This window comes from Cavia porcellus, unplaced genomic scaffold, assembly GCF_034190915.1.
Source record: "Cavia porcellus strain 051 isolate PalLab524CR breed Dunkin Hartley unplaced genomic scaffold, mCavPor4.1 scaffold_12, whole genome shotgun sequence".
Classification (NCBI taxonomy): Eukaryota; Metazoa; Chordata; class Mammalia; order Rodentia; family Caviidae; genus Cavia; species Cavia porcellus.
Window position 1 is genome coordinate 4,457,828 of NW_026947495.1, and position 15,663 is coordinate 4,473,490.

Here is a 15,663-nt window from a genome sequence, read left to right on the forward strand (position 1 = left end):
AAAAGAACAAATTTGGGATCCATCAATAAGTGCTGTCTACTTGAAGATTTGAGGCCTACAGGTATCATATTATTATTCCAGTAACTTCCTGTGCAAATTCTCGGTCTCTGAAAATGTCAACAGTAATTAAAGCAAACTTCATCACAGAAAACTTTTGAATTACAAGGGAAAGTTGGATGGAGATTGTGTAAACAAGCAAACAAAACAAAACGAAAAAAGGAATCCACATGCATACATATGCATATATGTTGATGACTCAACATTTAAAAAATTTTTTTTAGTTCTACCTGCATTTTAGTAAGTAAATTCAATAGAAGACAGTGAGAGCACTGAATAATAACAGTTAACTGGAGAGTTCTCTAAAGAAACTTTGGGAGCTAAAAGTTACCAGGAAAAGCAGTTCAGATGCTAAACTACTGCTTGAAAATGATAAACTATATATCAGCTAAGCTAGACAGGATAAGAAATCACAGGATTCACACACAGTTCTATTTAGTTCACAAAAGGGTCAGTGTAGAAATACCGCATCTCTAGAGGAACATGCAGCGCCCTCTTTGGACTGCGACCTCACACTGCGCCTGCTGGATCCGCGGCCTGTGCCCCGAGCTGGAGGGTGTGCACAGGCTTCCTGGTAAAATCCACACGCTGCTGCCTCTCAGAACGGATTCACTGGAAGTAACTGTGCACCCATAACTTACTCACTCTGGGCAGTCACCTTCTGTTTTCTTCACTTCCTGGCTGTGCTGTTGGCTCTGCCCTCACCGTGCAAGCTCCTGCGTTCTGTTCAGACATGAGGCCGCTTTGGCCCTGCGAGGTGGGCTGCCTCGCTGGGATCAGGGAGAGCTCGGTAAGGGGAAGCCTGGCACGTGCAGTGCCACGTGGGGGGGGGGGCTGTGCGGGGGAGGACTGTGCGGGGAGGACTGTGCGGGGGAGGACTGTGCGGGGGAGGCCTGTACGGGGGAGGACTGTGCGGGGGAGGACTGTGCGGGGGAGGACTGTGCGGGGGAGGACTGTGCGGGGGAGGACTGTGCGGGGGAGGACAGTGCGGGGGAGGACTGTGCGGGGGAGGACTGTGCGGGGGAGGCCTGTGCGGGGGAGGACTGTGCGGGGGAGGCCTGTGCGGGGGAGGACTGTGCGGGGGAGGACTGTGCGGGGGAGGACTGTGCGGGGGAGGACTGTGCGGGGGAGGACTGTGCGGGGGAGGACTGTGCGGGGGAGGACTGTGCGGGGGAGGCCTGTACGGGGGAGGACTGTGCGGGGGAGGACTGTGCGGGGAGGACTGTGCGGGGGAGGACTGTGCGGGGGAGGACTGTACGGGGGAGGACTGTGCGGGGGAGGACTGTGCGGGGGAGGCCTGTGCGGGGGAGGACTGTGCGGGGGAGGACTGTGCGGGGGAGGCCTGTACGGGGGAGGACTGTGCGGGGGAGGATTGTGCGGGAGGGCCTGTACGGGGGAGGACTGTGCGGGGGAGGACTGTACGGGGGAGGACTGTGCGGGGGAGGCCTGTACGGGGGAGGACTGTACGGGGGAGGCCTGTACGGGGGAGGACTGTGAGGGGGAGGGCTGTGCGGGGGAGGCCTGTGAAGGGAGGCCTGTACGGGGGAGGACTGTGCGGGGGAGGACTGTGCGGGGAGGCCTGTGAAGGGAGGCCTGTGCGGGGGAGGACTGTGCGGGGAGGCCTGTGCGGGGAGGACTGTGCGGGGAGGACTGTACGGGGGAGGACTGTGCGGGGGAGGCCTGTGAAGGGAGGCCTGTACGGGGGAGGACTGTGCGGGGGAGGACTGTGCGGGGAGGCCTGTGAAGGGAGGCCTGTGCGGGGGAGGACTGTGCGGGGAGGCCTGTACGGGGGAGGACTGTACGGGGGAGGACTGTGCGGGGGAGGACTGTGCGGGGGAGGACTGTGCGGGGGAGGCCTGTACGGGGGAGGACTGTGCGGGGGAGGACTGTGCGGGGGAGGACTGTACGGGGGAGGGCTGTGCGGGGGAGGCCTGTGCGGGGGAGGCCTGTACGGGGGAGGACTGTGCGGGGGAGGCCTGTACGGGGGAGGACTGTACGGGGGAGGCCTGTACGGGGGAGGCCTGTGAAGGGAGGCCTGTGCGGGGGAGGCCTGTACGGGGGAGGACTGTACGGGGGAGGACTGTGCGGGGGAGGACTGTGCGGGGAGGCCTGTGAGGGGAGGCCTGTGCGGGGGAGGACTGTGCGGGGAGGCCTGTGCGGGGAGGACTGTGCGGGGAGGACGCGAGCAGCGAGGCGTGTGCAGGAGAACCAGGGTCTGAAACACAGGGTTCACTTTAAGTCAGGCCTGCTGTCACTAAACGTGCGAAGCTGTAAGGAAGCGTTTCTCCTTTCTAAACAAGATGAATTGAGAGATTTAGATTTTACTGCAAAGATAATACTAGAAATAGAGGTGACCTACCCCAAATAAGAGACCCAAGCTTTGGCCACGCCCCTGCTCCACGCGGTTAAAGGCCTTCCGTCCCTGCTGCCCTCCTTCCTCCTTTGCTCCCCCTTCTCCCTTGCTTGCTTGCCTTCTTTCCTTTCTTCCTGTTTCCTCTGTCCCTTTCCTGCCCCCTTTATTTCCTTTTCTCCGCATGCCTTTCTTCCTCTGTCTCGCTCCCGCCTCCTTCCTCCTGTTTGCTGTCTCCCCTCTCCTTTCCTCTCCCTCTCCCTCCCTTCTCCCTCCTCCTGTCCTTCCTCCCTTCTCTTCACGTTCCGCGTCTTTCCTTCTTTTCCTTCTGTGTTTCTCCTTCTGCTTGGCTCTCATCCCCTCCCATCCTTCTTTTCCCCTCCTTTCCTTCCTCCCTTCCTTTCCACCTTCCTTCTTCCCTGCTCCTTCCTTCTTTTCTTTTTCCTGAATAGAAATAAGGAATTAGTAAAAAAAAAAAAAAAAAAAAAAAAAAAAAAAAGATTCAAAAAGTTATTGACCACAATGTTCTTTTTTATTTTAAAAAGAAAAAATAAAAGAAACATTCAAAGCAGGATAATAGAAAGTTAACAATAATTAATGCACTGCATATTGTATCTTCATAATAGTTACTCAAGGTACAAGATTTAGACAGCATATACTGTCCCAATACTGTGAGCACAAAGCTTTCTTTGCAAGAACTAAGAGGAACTAGCTGTGCCACTATCTGGGCCATGATGCTCTTAATTCCACAGATTTTTCATTCTTTGATTTCTCACTGAGTAATGCATTCTGATTTCCACCACGTAGCTTAACATGTTTTTCAAAAACAACATCATATAACGTTTAGTATATATATTTTTTAAAGAAAAATCTTCTGTGAAGACTTTTTCGATGTTCCAATAGCTTTATTTTATGTTTTACCCCCCAAAAAAGACATTTTTCCAATCCAACTCAACCGTCATACAGATTCATAGAAATTTTTCACAGAAATAAACATATTTCCTATATTCCCAGATTAAAATAAAAGCATTAATTTCAGACTCATAAACTTAGTAAATTATGAAAGGCACAAAATGAACCGTGAGGCGTTAACATTAGATAAGGTGGTTGCTGTATGACTGAACAGAGATAAATGTTCTTACACCTCACGGGATTTCCTCTTACAGATTTTTCATACAGCTTCCTATGATTTAATAGTGTCACATACTTTATAATGGATTTCTGCAGCAAGGTGACCTGCGTCTTTATTAAATAAGTACTTAATACAAAAAGCTTCTCTGTACTGAAGCCAAGGAAGGCTGATGCAGTTTAAATAGAAAATGGAAATATTAGTGAGAGTATAATAAATTGGAGGTAGTTACAAAAACAAGTAGAAAATTCCTGCAAAAATTAAATGACTGAATTTTCCTGAAATTACAGATGAAATGTAACAAAAGGGATACAGAAGGATTGATACCAATGGAGCGGTTACAGTAAAAGTTACAAAGAGAGAAAAGAAAAGTGAAGTTAATATACACATTTTTATTTTTTGAAAGTTAGTCTTGTTATATCTGGAAATCTACAGACCAGTTTCCTCTTTAGAAACATGGTAAGGCTGTAGTAAACCCATGTGAACTGAAATACAGACCAATATTTTGCCACAAGGTCCAAGTTGAGGAGATGGAAGGAACAAATTTTGAGATAATCAGATGACAATATTTGTGAATAAATGGGCACATAAGTCTTGCAATTTTATTTTGAAATGTAGCATGAAATACTTTTAAATCTCAAACAATATTTATAAAGCATTTAGATAGCTCAAAACACAGTCAATGAAAGCAAAATCCTGAAGTCTCAAGAGATAAGAGAGGGTACAAATTCTTATTAAGCAACATCTACTGATAAACCATAAACTAAAGAAAATAGGTCCTATAAAAGAGCCACTTGGTAGGACAGAGACATTTTGTAGAAGTTGGTAGACATAAGAGGCTTATCAGGTCATTTGGATTGATAAAGATTTGAATCTCTTAAGGCTGTAAATGTCAAAGGCAAAATCAACATATACAAAGGGAATATATAATATTAATTATAGAAGCATATTTAAACAGGCAGGTTATTCACAACAGCATGATTTTTTATCAAACAGGTATTTGCAATACCTTACCCTCTATGGGGCTCAATCATTACATCTCAGAATAACAGACGCATTCAGCATTCAAGTGGAAATCTCTGACTCCTGTTGAAAAAGCCTGAAGTTTTCAGATAAAAATACATCAGACATTGATCCACATTCTCGTGTCCAATTTTGCACTTACTCATTTGTCCTACTGTCACATCTCTCTGTGTGATATTAGTGAAAAACATTCAGATATAATAGGATCAAAAGTGGAGAAGCATCCTTGCTGCAGCCTTTGAAACAGCGTGGAATCCAGCATGGCATTCTGCTTTGCTGGAGAAGTTTTGATGATGATAACTGTGATGAAGAAGATGAAGAAGGGGATGGAGAAGCCAAAGAAGGAGATAAGAAGAATGTTCCAGGCTGCTACCCAGTCTGGGATCAAAATCCAGCAGACTGCGAGCAGCGGAAAACCCGAACATTTGTAGCCTGGAGGGTGTCCTGCACCAGTCCACTTCTGCTTTCCGGGAAAGGAGGAGTTTGCAGCACTGGGAGAACCCATTCCACATTTTTTGATTGTTTGTTTGTTTTTATTTGTGCGGTCTAAAATAAAAATGTTAAATACAAAAAAGCCAACAAAAAAATTTTAGAAAACTTATGAAAGATGTTATCACAATCTGATTGACAATTAGTTCTAAGCCATTTGATGAATATCTCCAGTCTGGAGTACCTAAACACACAGGGTAGAATTCCTCCCCTTTGACACATGAAGGTCAGAAAAGATGCTTCTCACTGTGCATTGAATTAAGTTCATTTTGTTCAAAATTAATAGATAAGCTTAAGATTCCTGTATCTAGTGATCCTTTCTTCCTACTTCTATGACTTCAATTAATGTTCCTGTTAATAACAATAACAGCAATAATTATATCCAAGTAGTATTTATATATTTTGCACTTAATGTGAGTCAAGCCTTGAGCAATCAGCTGGTTAAGCATGTGTTTCAGAGTCCTTACAATACAAAAGAAGGTTCTCAGTCTGGTTTTCAGAGTTTTTTAAGGGAGAAACAAAAACAAAATAAAATGACAAATAACCCAATACTTAAACTGAGTTGAGGCTCAAATCCAAACTAAAACCTTAGACTTAATCATGCATCAGTCTTCCTTCTCATGGATGTGCTAGAAAGTTTATAATGCTCACTGGAAATAGCCTCTTTAAGAAACAGAGCTGGAAATAGCTGACTGTGATAACCGATACCATCGTTCAGAGTAATAAAATCTAATGGGAGACATTAAAATCCTTGGTTAGAAGCTCTGTGTTAAATAGCTCACAAATAAAATGGCAGAAGGCGACTTCATCCTGTGGCCAGTGATAGAAAGCTCTGGAATTGAAGGTCCACCAGGCCACTTGCGTCTGATGATAAGCAGTGCCCACAGGCCAAATGTGTGTGCGTCTGTGCCTGTGTCGGAGCAGGCCAGGGGGCCGCTTTCTTTCCTTTCTTTTCCTCTTTATTTTCTCCAGACATGAGTTTGATGCCAAGCCTATTTACAAAGTTCAGCTCTGGGGTCGTGAGAATTCTGCTGCACACAACAGATAGTTCTATGCTCCTGAGACACATAGCTTTCCACCGCCTCTCCATCTTGCTTTTTTACCGTTATGTATCTTAACTTTTTCTTCTTAACCTGACCCAACTGCTATTTAGAATCACATAAAGAAATATGGACATAGCCACAATTTCATAGAGTTTTATTGTGGTTACACAAATTACATTATTTTGGTGAATTTTTCTTGCTGTAAGATTTACCCAGGCAATCCGATAATGGTATGCTTTTGAGCTAGCTGGATCTCTGGAGATATTAATAAAGTGGCAGTTTTAGAGATACATCTCACACCCAGTAAAGTGATGAGAAGAGGGTAATTTAATAATTTCAAATACCTTTCCTTCTTTTATGTCAGATTTTGTTCCTACACAAATATTAGTAAATCCTCAGATTCAATTTAAAAAAAAATCTCAAAAATGAATTTATAAAAAGTCCCTATTGAAAGAATAATGTGTACAGGAAAAGAACCAGAAAAATCAAGCCAGATTACAATTTCCATCTCCATTTATTTTATCACAATTTAGGCAATTAACGACTGCAGGGATCCTCCTTAACTTTAAATAGTATAAATAAACAAAAAGAAAAGATACATGGACTGTTTTCAGCATACATACAAGCTGCATGCGTCTGCTTCCAAGTAACTTTATTGAAACTTGAAACACGTTTTCTACATGAAAACAATGATGTAAATTTTGATGAAGGCCTTAATATAGTCCAAAAATTTCCACTTAACTAGCAATGAAGGTGAAATATAATCCAAATGGCTTTAATCGTAGGTTAATACTGTGGTCATAAGAGGCTTGGATGAAGGAACATCGGAAGATTTCTCCTTTTATAGCTTAAGGGTGCAATACTGAATCATTCAGAGATAGAGCAAAATAATATTTTGATGAGTTTTAAGGAAGTGAAACAGATTGTTGCGTTGTACAGCTTAGAGAAAGAAGAAAATTTAGTATTTTAAAGAAATTAGAAAGCAGAAACTCCAATAGTGCATTGGAGGTCATGGGCAAAGTATATGGCAGAGGCAATTTGTTTCACTGAACTTTGGATAGAAATAAAACACATTTTTATTTTCTTTTCCAGGTATATATTATGTTCTTCTTAAATAGTTGTTTAGTCTATTGACAGTGATTTTCTTGGGATAAATGTTTTAAACTGTACTTACTGGCTCAGAGGATCTGCTGGATATGTCTTTAAGTTTTAGTTCTAGTTTATATTACGTGTGGCTACCTGGATTAAACAGGTTTGTTTGCTTCATGATTATCCTCCTTTCTATGTCCTTTCTAAAGCCACCTCCCCTCACTTTGGATGCACATTTTGTCTTTCATATGAAAAACACTGGAATCTTTTAGGGCCTGAAAACTTGCTTGTACATTACATGGTGGCCTCCTGTTACCATAACACCCTACTCCTCATCCTGTTACCTTGGACTCAGAAATTGTACCTTATCGAAAATTTCTACTAGCTTCTAACATGAGTCATCTCACAATCTGAAAATGTGACAAGCATGTACATTTGCAAAGCTGAGCAAAGAATTGTTATAGAATTACATTCAAATTTTGAGGATCCGCTGCCTTTTATATTACATTTTATCTACAATTCAAGGTGTAAAAAAATAATTCTGTTTCAAAACAATAACTAAAATAATAGATTAGGATACACATGGTGGCTGGAAATGGTGAATTACACTGAGAAAATATGTTATCGATACTTCAAATATGCTTGTATGGTTTCTTTCAGTTCATTTCTAAAACACAAGGGAAGATATGGTCCAAGATTGAAGGAGATTGCTTATCCAGGGTTAAAAATACATAGTAAAGCCAGACATTAATGCCAATTATAGCACACTCAATGGAAGAATAAAATTTTCATTCATTACATATATGAACATCTATGATATACAGAATGATAATGACACAGGATTAAGTGAAAACCAAAATATAAAAGATCTCATTTTCCAAAATTTGTTAAAAATGAAAGATATATAAGTCAGATCCATACGCTGATCCTTTCTGAATAGCAGTCACTTTTGTTTGTTGATTGTGAACAGCAAAATTTGATTTTCTGTATGATTTGCTTCCTGACAAGTTCAGACATTTCCTATAGCTCAAATTATGAAATACAATAACAAATCCTTCCAAGCTTACATGTGAGGGTTTTTTCTGGCGAAGAGAAAGTTGAAATAAACAGAAATTCAAGTCTGTATGTATATATTTAAAGAATCAACAGTCATATTTTTGCTCTTGCTAGTTCCCCTCCCTGAAGGTCAGGAGCTTAGTTCTTTTTCCTCATCCCTCTTCCACTGCATAGAATAATGAATATTTAAATAAATGTGTAAAGACACACAGGCTCCTTGTCATTGCTATATGCTGCACTGAGCATTTCAACTGGGGTTTATGAGGTAATAAATTATTGTTCCTTGTCCTGGCAAGTTGATTTCCTGAAAGGCAACATCCGGTCTTTGGGGCACCAGCTTTTATTATGCATTTCATATTGAACCAGAGGTCAAATTAATTGACCTTATCTATGTGGAAAACCAGCTCGTTGCCTAGAGAAGCAAAATCTTTACAGAGTTTGGGAACAAATAAACAACAGAAAAACTCACACTATGGCAACTGGAACATCTAATTAGAAAAAAAGTAAATTTGGGAGAACTTATTTTTGAGGGGTCAGTTAAGAATCAATAGTAGCTATATTTTTTCTGAGAAGTGCTAGAGCCCACACGATTCAGCTCTTCACACTTATTTTACATGGGGCCACGTATAACAAGTTTCAGGAAAAGATGAAAAATAGTTACAAGCTTTTCTATGAGAATAACTGAAATTGATTCTGAGAAATCGTACTAGATCTTAAAGAAATTATCTGTACCTAAGAAGCGTAATTAGAGCACATGCCTCCCCAGTGTGAAATAGATGTTCTTTCGTCTGGAATGTACTATTATCAATTGCATCAGTACAAATACTGGGACAATCGATGGTCTCATAGAGTAGAATAAAGAAAGAAAATTGATTTTTTCTAAAATATCTGTTTCTTGTCTTCTGCTGCTAAGTGGTATAATTCTTGTGTCTAATAACTTTAAGAATCCAATCAGTCACTGTAAATAAATATCTTGGTGTTTAAACTATGGCAACGAGCAAGGAAAATGTCAGCCTTCTATATCACCTTTTTGTCTTAAAAGGTAAAATAATTATTTGGAGTTATACTCAAGACAACACAATATATTTCCCCCATCTGCAATAGGCCAAAATAAGTAAATCATCAAATAGCTTATGTGTCCAATTTCTTAATTGCTTTTCTGGCTTGCTTGTTAGTTAGGCATGCAAACATAGCTTCTGGCAAAATCTCATGTGAAAAAAAGATTTACAGTGGAAAAGACACTGTAGTTAGGAGGCAGATTGATAGTATTGATCACCATGACTCTAACACATAAATTTGTTTCAAATGTGTGAATTGAATAAAAATATAAATAAGTAATGGGTGGAGGATTGGTAAGATTTCCTTGAATAGGTATTTCTAGAGATAACAACGTCTCTTACTTGGAATACTAAGCAAATCTTACTTCTTGCCCTATGAGAAAAATAACCATTTTGAATAAATTCTTATGTAAACAAAGCATGCAATCGGACTTAATGAATGAAATCTTCACGCTGTAGCCCTTATCAGATAGAAGCTGGCTGTACTGTCCAGTGTGGAAAAGATTAAGTGACAGAACAAGCATCTGCTTGGTGCAACCATGAATAAGTCAGTGCCTGTGAAAAAGGGTTTGAAGCTGGAGGTGAGGTCAGAGGACGATTTTAGCGAGTTTAGTAAACAGACTTCAGTGCAATGAAATGGAGTTTGGCTTCCCTTGGAGAAGAACCTAGAAAACATCAGTGAAGACTTCACTGTTGAAAGGTAATAGGAAGGCCTACTTTAGAAATCAAATTGTTTCTAGAAACCAATCTGTTATTATATTAAAGAAAGCCATGGTCAGTAATTACACCTCTCCATTTCAACCAACTCAAGAAATAGAAACAAACAACCAAAAAACTGGAGATAAAATTAGCCAAACCTGAAAGAAAAAAAGACAAAACCAGTTGCCCTCTATTACTAAGCGCTAAACACAAAGAAATTGAATAGTGTAGCTTGAAACTAATACAATTGACGCTCACATCTTCCTGGATTCCCCTGCAGGGGAATAAGATCTTCCCAGAGCCATGTGTACAGCCGGTTTAACATCACAAAACCATGTTCGCGTGGATGCTTTGGTAAATGCCTAGGATTTGAGGTTCCTGAGAAAGTCAAAAACAAAAGAATATATGAGTAACTAACACCACAGGTTAAGTGATTGAGTTTGGAACTGTGAAGGGTCAGGAGGACATTATGTAAAATGAGATGCCCCTCCAAATACTTTGCTACTTTTTTCAACAAAAATCCTGTCTACTTCATAGCAAGAACTGTTGACACATTTCTAGATGCCCATAGTCACAGAAAGCATAGAAATAATCTCTTAGCATGCGCATTACCCATAGGATGGATCTGCAAATTTATCAGACTTCATGGAGCAATCTGATGATATTTCAAAGGCATACTTGTATTTCCTTGTGCTTTTTGCAATGGAGCAAGTATAGTGCCTTCTGGGTCAAAAACAGACCCAGTTATAAACCTGGACCTGGTCAGATCCCCCTAGCCTCAAAGCCCTGTTTCCCAGTGGAGAGCAGGAACGTGCACGTGCTGCTTTGACTCTGGGTACCCCAGGAACCGCCAGTGAACCTGAAAGCCCTCACATCTGGCTGTAGCTTGCCCTTGTTTGCTTTACATTCTGCACACAGCCAGCGACCACCCTGGTGTGAATCCTGGGATGGCTCACTCTTCTTCATGTATGGCCAGGGGAGGCACAAGAGGCCAGCGCTCACCTGGTCCAAGGGTGAGGTCCACCGCGTTTTTCAGTTTGCCTTTGTTTTTGTTAGTGTTACTCCTTTTGAAAGATTTCTGCAGAGCAGGCACACATTCATCATCATCTCTCCTTTGCTTGTTCCTTATCCATCAGGTATAAACTATGCCTGGCAAACAAACGGTCAGTGCTTTGCAGCAGTGCCCTCAAACACACACCCGCAGAGAAGAGACACTTCTGATTTAGATGCTCCCACTAACAATTTACTTCCCAGAGGCTTTTGTTTACTTTTATGACAGTCCACACTGCTTCTCTCCCAGTGAATGATCTTCTATGTAGAAGAATCAGTTGGGTAGAAAAGCAGATTCACAAAGAATCTTAGACAATGATGAAGTGTTTGCACTGCACAGCAAACTTGATGCACGAAGATGAGATAAACACTACAGATGGGAACAGTGACCTGAATAACCTGCTAGAACAAGTTCTGTTGATGAACTGTGTTTCTCAGAACTCGTTAGACTTTTGTTGTCAATGTTTCGTGGTTTGAGAATTATCAGTTTTAGTTGTTTTGTTTTGACAGCCCGCTTGCTGGAAATACGTCCATCAAGCAATGATCCATAGAAAAATCTAAGGCAGTGCAATTTCTGTCTTCTTTTTCTTTTCTTTCAAAAAATATGATTTTAGTGTGGGAACTCTGGAATTCCAAGAACATCAAAACGGCTATTTACAAAGTAAAACTTTTATTCACTCTAATGTTTTAGCCTGTTTTAAAACAAACCTGATGCATTACAAATGTAAATGACAAAATGTAATGATATTTTCACATATGTTTCATATACATGACTTTCAGTGTAAGTAACTACAATTTTCTGCTGTATAAAGAAAAAATAGTAGAACAACAGTAACATAAAACCCAACTGAGACTTATACTTTCTTCTTTTGTAGGTGATATATGTGCCAAATAACAGAGAGGAAAATTACGGATTATGGTGTCATTGACCACACTAAAAGCGTCGCGTCCTTCTCCCTGTCCCATGGCTCTAAGACTGGGCCTCAGCTCTCATTCCAATGGGAGAGCCACGAAAACCTGCGGCACTGCCCCCTACTGGCAGAGTCGTTCCTTGCAGAAATTTTCTAGCAAGTGGATTATTTTATCTTTCTGCCTCAAATGTGTTTGAGACATAATGTGGGTGCCCTTTGAATAAAAATGCTATCTTATAATTACCTTGGGCTTGGTAAGAATTTATTGATTACTGTAAATGTTCACTATCACTGGAAAATTGGCAAGCAGACGGAACGTCCCTGGGAGAGCCAGGTTCCATTCAGAATGCCCTACATTCCCATAAACAGCTGTCTGTCTACACACTTAATGCTGACAGCCCTAACGGCCTGGATCTACTTCTCTGGGAAAATGCTTGCTTTAAATGGCAAAAATTAAGATCAAATAAGTACATGAGAACAAAAAGAAAGAAGATAATGAAAAGAAATTCGGTAATTGGGCTCTGATGAAATAATCTTTTTGAGATTCATATCGGCATCATATACATGCTAATTAGTCAACATATGAGATGTTAGTTCAGTTTTGTCTAAATGTCAAGGGTAGAGAACACGTGTACAAATAAATAAAAGAGATGGAGCATACTCTTCGACATAGGTAAAGTCTCATATTACACTAATCGTGTGCCAGTACACAGATACGGTTTTAGACAGTTCTTTTCAAATATTTAAAAGTATCTATAATCATTCTTTCCTGCTCAATGGATTTTTCTCTACAATTGGAAGAGATATGATTTTCCAAGAATCTAGAAACTTTTTATACTTGAAAAGCAGGCAAAGATGGATTTATGCAAATATTGGTGATGGATGGGTCTTTTGTATGTAAAAATGTATCAGTAATTAAACTTTTTCTATACCATGAATTTTCCTTACAATTGGAACAGAGATAATTTCCTAGCTACTCAGTCTTTTTATTTGAAAGACACACAAAGATAAACTTTCTACAAACATCATGTATAAATTTTCTGTAATTCACAAGATGAACAAAGGACTAATAATATCCATTTCTGTAGCATTTACATTCAGTAGAATGTGGCCTGTGGCCAGAAGATGGTAAGAAATTGTCACATTATGACTGATTTGTCTGCTATTCTAATAAATTTCTGAAAACATGTCAGGTTTTACTCTTAGACCTCTGTCAGTTTTTTGGGGGGAGTTTGCATAGAGAGCACAGAATTTGCATGGCTTAATATCCGAAATATAACGAACACCTGATTTTTTCAAACAAATGAACCAAATTGGTAGGCCAGAAACTACAAGGAAAACTATCTTTAAGTAATAGGAATGCATTGTAAAACTTTTTGCCTTTGTAACTTGCCTTCGTCCTTCCACGTTGCCTTGGCAAACCCTACAAAGTGGCCGTATTTCCTGGATGGTAGCTGGCATCCTCAGGAAGGGGCAGGCAGCCGGCAACAGGGACTTTGCATGGCCACATTCAGCCTAACTGTTTCCCCCGGAGTCCAAATGTCACCCAAGCCAAAAGCCCAGCAGCAGTTTAGCTTTCCATGCCTGGTAGGTTCAGACATTGCATGCTGCATTCATGTCTGGGGAAGATAGATGTCCCTTAATTCTCCAGATGTGCTATCTGTTCAGCAGCACTCATAACCAAGTCTGCAAATGTTTGAATAAATAGCTTTTTTCCCCCCCATTTTACTTTTGGTGACTTCAGTATATTGGAGCCCTGTCCACAGTCTGTTTATATTTTTTTATCTTCATCTCAATATTGCAAATTTTTCCTCTTACTCTGTATATATAATAATGTCACATCACAGAGTTTCTCAAATATCTTTTGCTTCCAAATGGAAGATTTTAACTGCCCTAAGAACAGCTTTAACAGATGGGTCAATACTCCCACCTAGTGTCCAGAGCGGAGAATACATTTTGTTTCTCACGAAAAGCTTCACAATTGGATGACTTCAATTTCTCAATTTTTAATCATTTTTCCTAGTGCTGCATTTGGCAGAAAAATCATAGTGACAGAACAAAATAGATTCATTTTAGAAGTAACAGTCGTATAATTAATTTAAAAATCACAGGCTGAAAATATGTATCATTATTGAAATTATACTTTCTGAAAACTTTGGTCATCATTTTTGAAAATTTATGTTTTTAAAAATTATTTTTATAGAAAAAGTATAATTATGGAAAAATTACAGTAATAATACAGAGTGTTCCTATGTACTTATAGCTATCATCAAGTGTTACCTTTTCTTAACATTATACATTAATTACTGTGATACATTAGTAAAAATTAGAAACTGACTTTGAAGCATGTAACTGTTAGTTGTTTCATTGACTAACTTCAGACATCATTTGAATCTCCCCAGTATTTGTGTTTCTACTGTTTTTTCCTGTTCTAGATCTGATCCAGTTTAGCATATTGTGTTTTGTGTCATGTCTCCTTAACCTCTTCTGGTTCTGTTTGCAGTTGCCCCTTCCACAATTTTTATTTCCATAGCAATAAGCTGATAGGTTTGATAAAAAGTGAATATAGTTTTTCACCTGTTATATGAGTAACCATTATATTCATGAGTTAACTTTCAGATTTCAAAGATTTTAAGAATATTGTGGGAATACAATGAAAATATCCTGAGTGCATTTATAAAAATGTAAATCCAGGAGCAAAGTGTTACTGTTCCTTTCCATCTGACCTTTTGGCATCTCCATCGTGTGAACATTCTTTCCGGGCAGTGATTCAGGGGGCAGGTAAGTCAGGTACTCAGTGACTTAATTGTTACCTAATGAAAAAAATTCAAGTGGGAAGAAAATAAATATCACATCTTAGGCATCAGACAATAGTATTTTATGCTTTAAAGACTCAGCATCCTCTTAGTGTTTGGGCATAGTTTCTGTCTACAGACCCTGGGTCATTGGGCTGCAATAATTTCTACCTCTGCACCACTTGTTTAAAAAAAGATAATTGTTCACCTAGCGATTTGACACTGTTACTTTTATACTTAGCAAATACTATTTCTTAAATTGCCTACTCACTTATTCTGTAATTTGTATAATGTCTTTCAATTCTGTCTATGTTTAATATAAACACACACAGAAAAGACAAAAAGTCATTTGTGTGAGTCAGCTTTCCATCACTGTAATGCAGTGTCTGAGATAATCAACTTACATAAAAGAAAAGGGGTATCTGGTCCATGGATTGGAGGCTCACTCCGTGGCTGGTTGGCTTTGTGCCTGTGGCAAGGCAATACATCAAGACAAGAGTACACTGCAAATGTAAACCACCCACCTATGGCCAAGACACAAGGAAGATGGGAGGGAGCCTGGGTCCACAATCCCTTAAATGACACATCCTTAAAGTCCTGAAGACAACTTTTTACTGGGCCTTACCTGTAAAGGTTCCCCCATCAACCAATAGCAACACCTTGGTAACCACAACTTTCAAAAATGGGACTTTGTGGGCCAAATTCTAAACTGTACTATCATTTATTCCATTCATTCATTAATCTTACAACACCCATGAAATGTTTATCATGTCCAAGGAATTGTAGTAGTTGTCAGGCAGAAGTTACATCTTTGATATCATGAAGCATCTTAGACTGGGCTGAAGTCAAGAGTTGCTGTTGTTATTGTTATTATTATTGTTGTTGTTGTTGTTATTTCTGGATCAAATAGAAAA

The 15,663-nt window shown here is 40.1% G+C and overlaps 1 protein-coding gene across 1 annotated transcript; it reads right to left on the reverse strand.

The window, feature by feature from the left end:
* Nucleotides 1–784: 784 nt before the first annotated feature.
* LOC134478379 (uncharacterized) lies at nt 785–10,959 on the reverse strand. The gene is made up of 2 exons (XM_063259658.1): nt 10,867–10,959; nt 785–2,272 (listed from the first exon to the last, which is right to left on the reverse strand). The coding sequence occupies exons 1-2, from the start codon at nt 10,957–10,959 to the stop codon at nt 785–787; spliced, it is 1,581 nt and encodes a 526-aa protein (XP_063115728.1).
* Between the last annotated feature and the right edge of the window lie 4,704 nt (nt 10,960–15,663).

What these genes read in the sequence shown, in the direction of transcription:
- LOC134478379 (XM_063259658.1), bottom strand. Translation starts at nt 10,959, where the DNA reads ATGAAGAAGAGTGAGCCATCCCAGGATTCACACCAGGGTGGTCGCTGG. An exon ending in AGGGCAAGCTACAGCCAGAT is followed by an intron (nt 2,273 to 10,866) that starts GTGAGGGCTTTC and finishes CCTGTGTTTCAG; the next exon opens with ACCCTGGTTCTCCTGCACAC.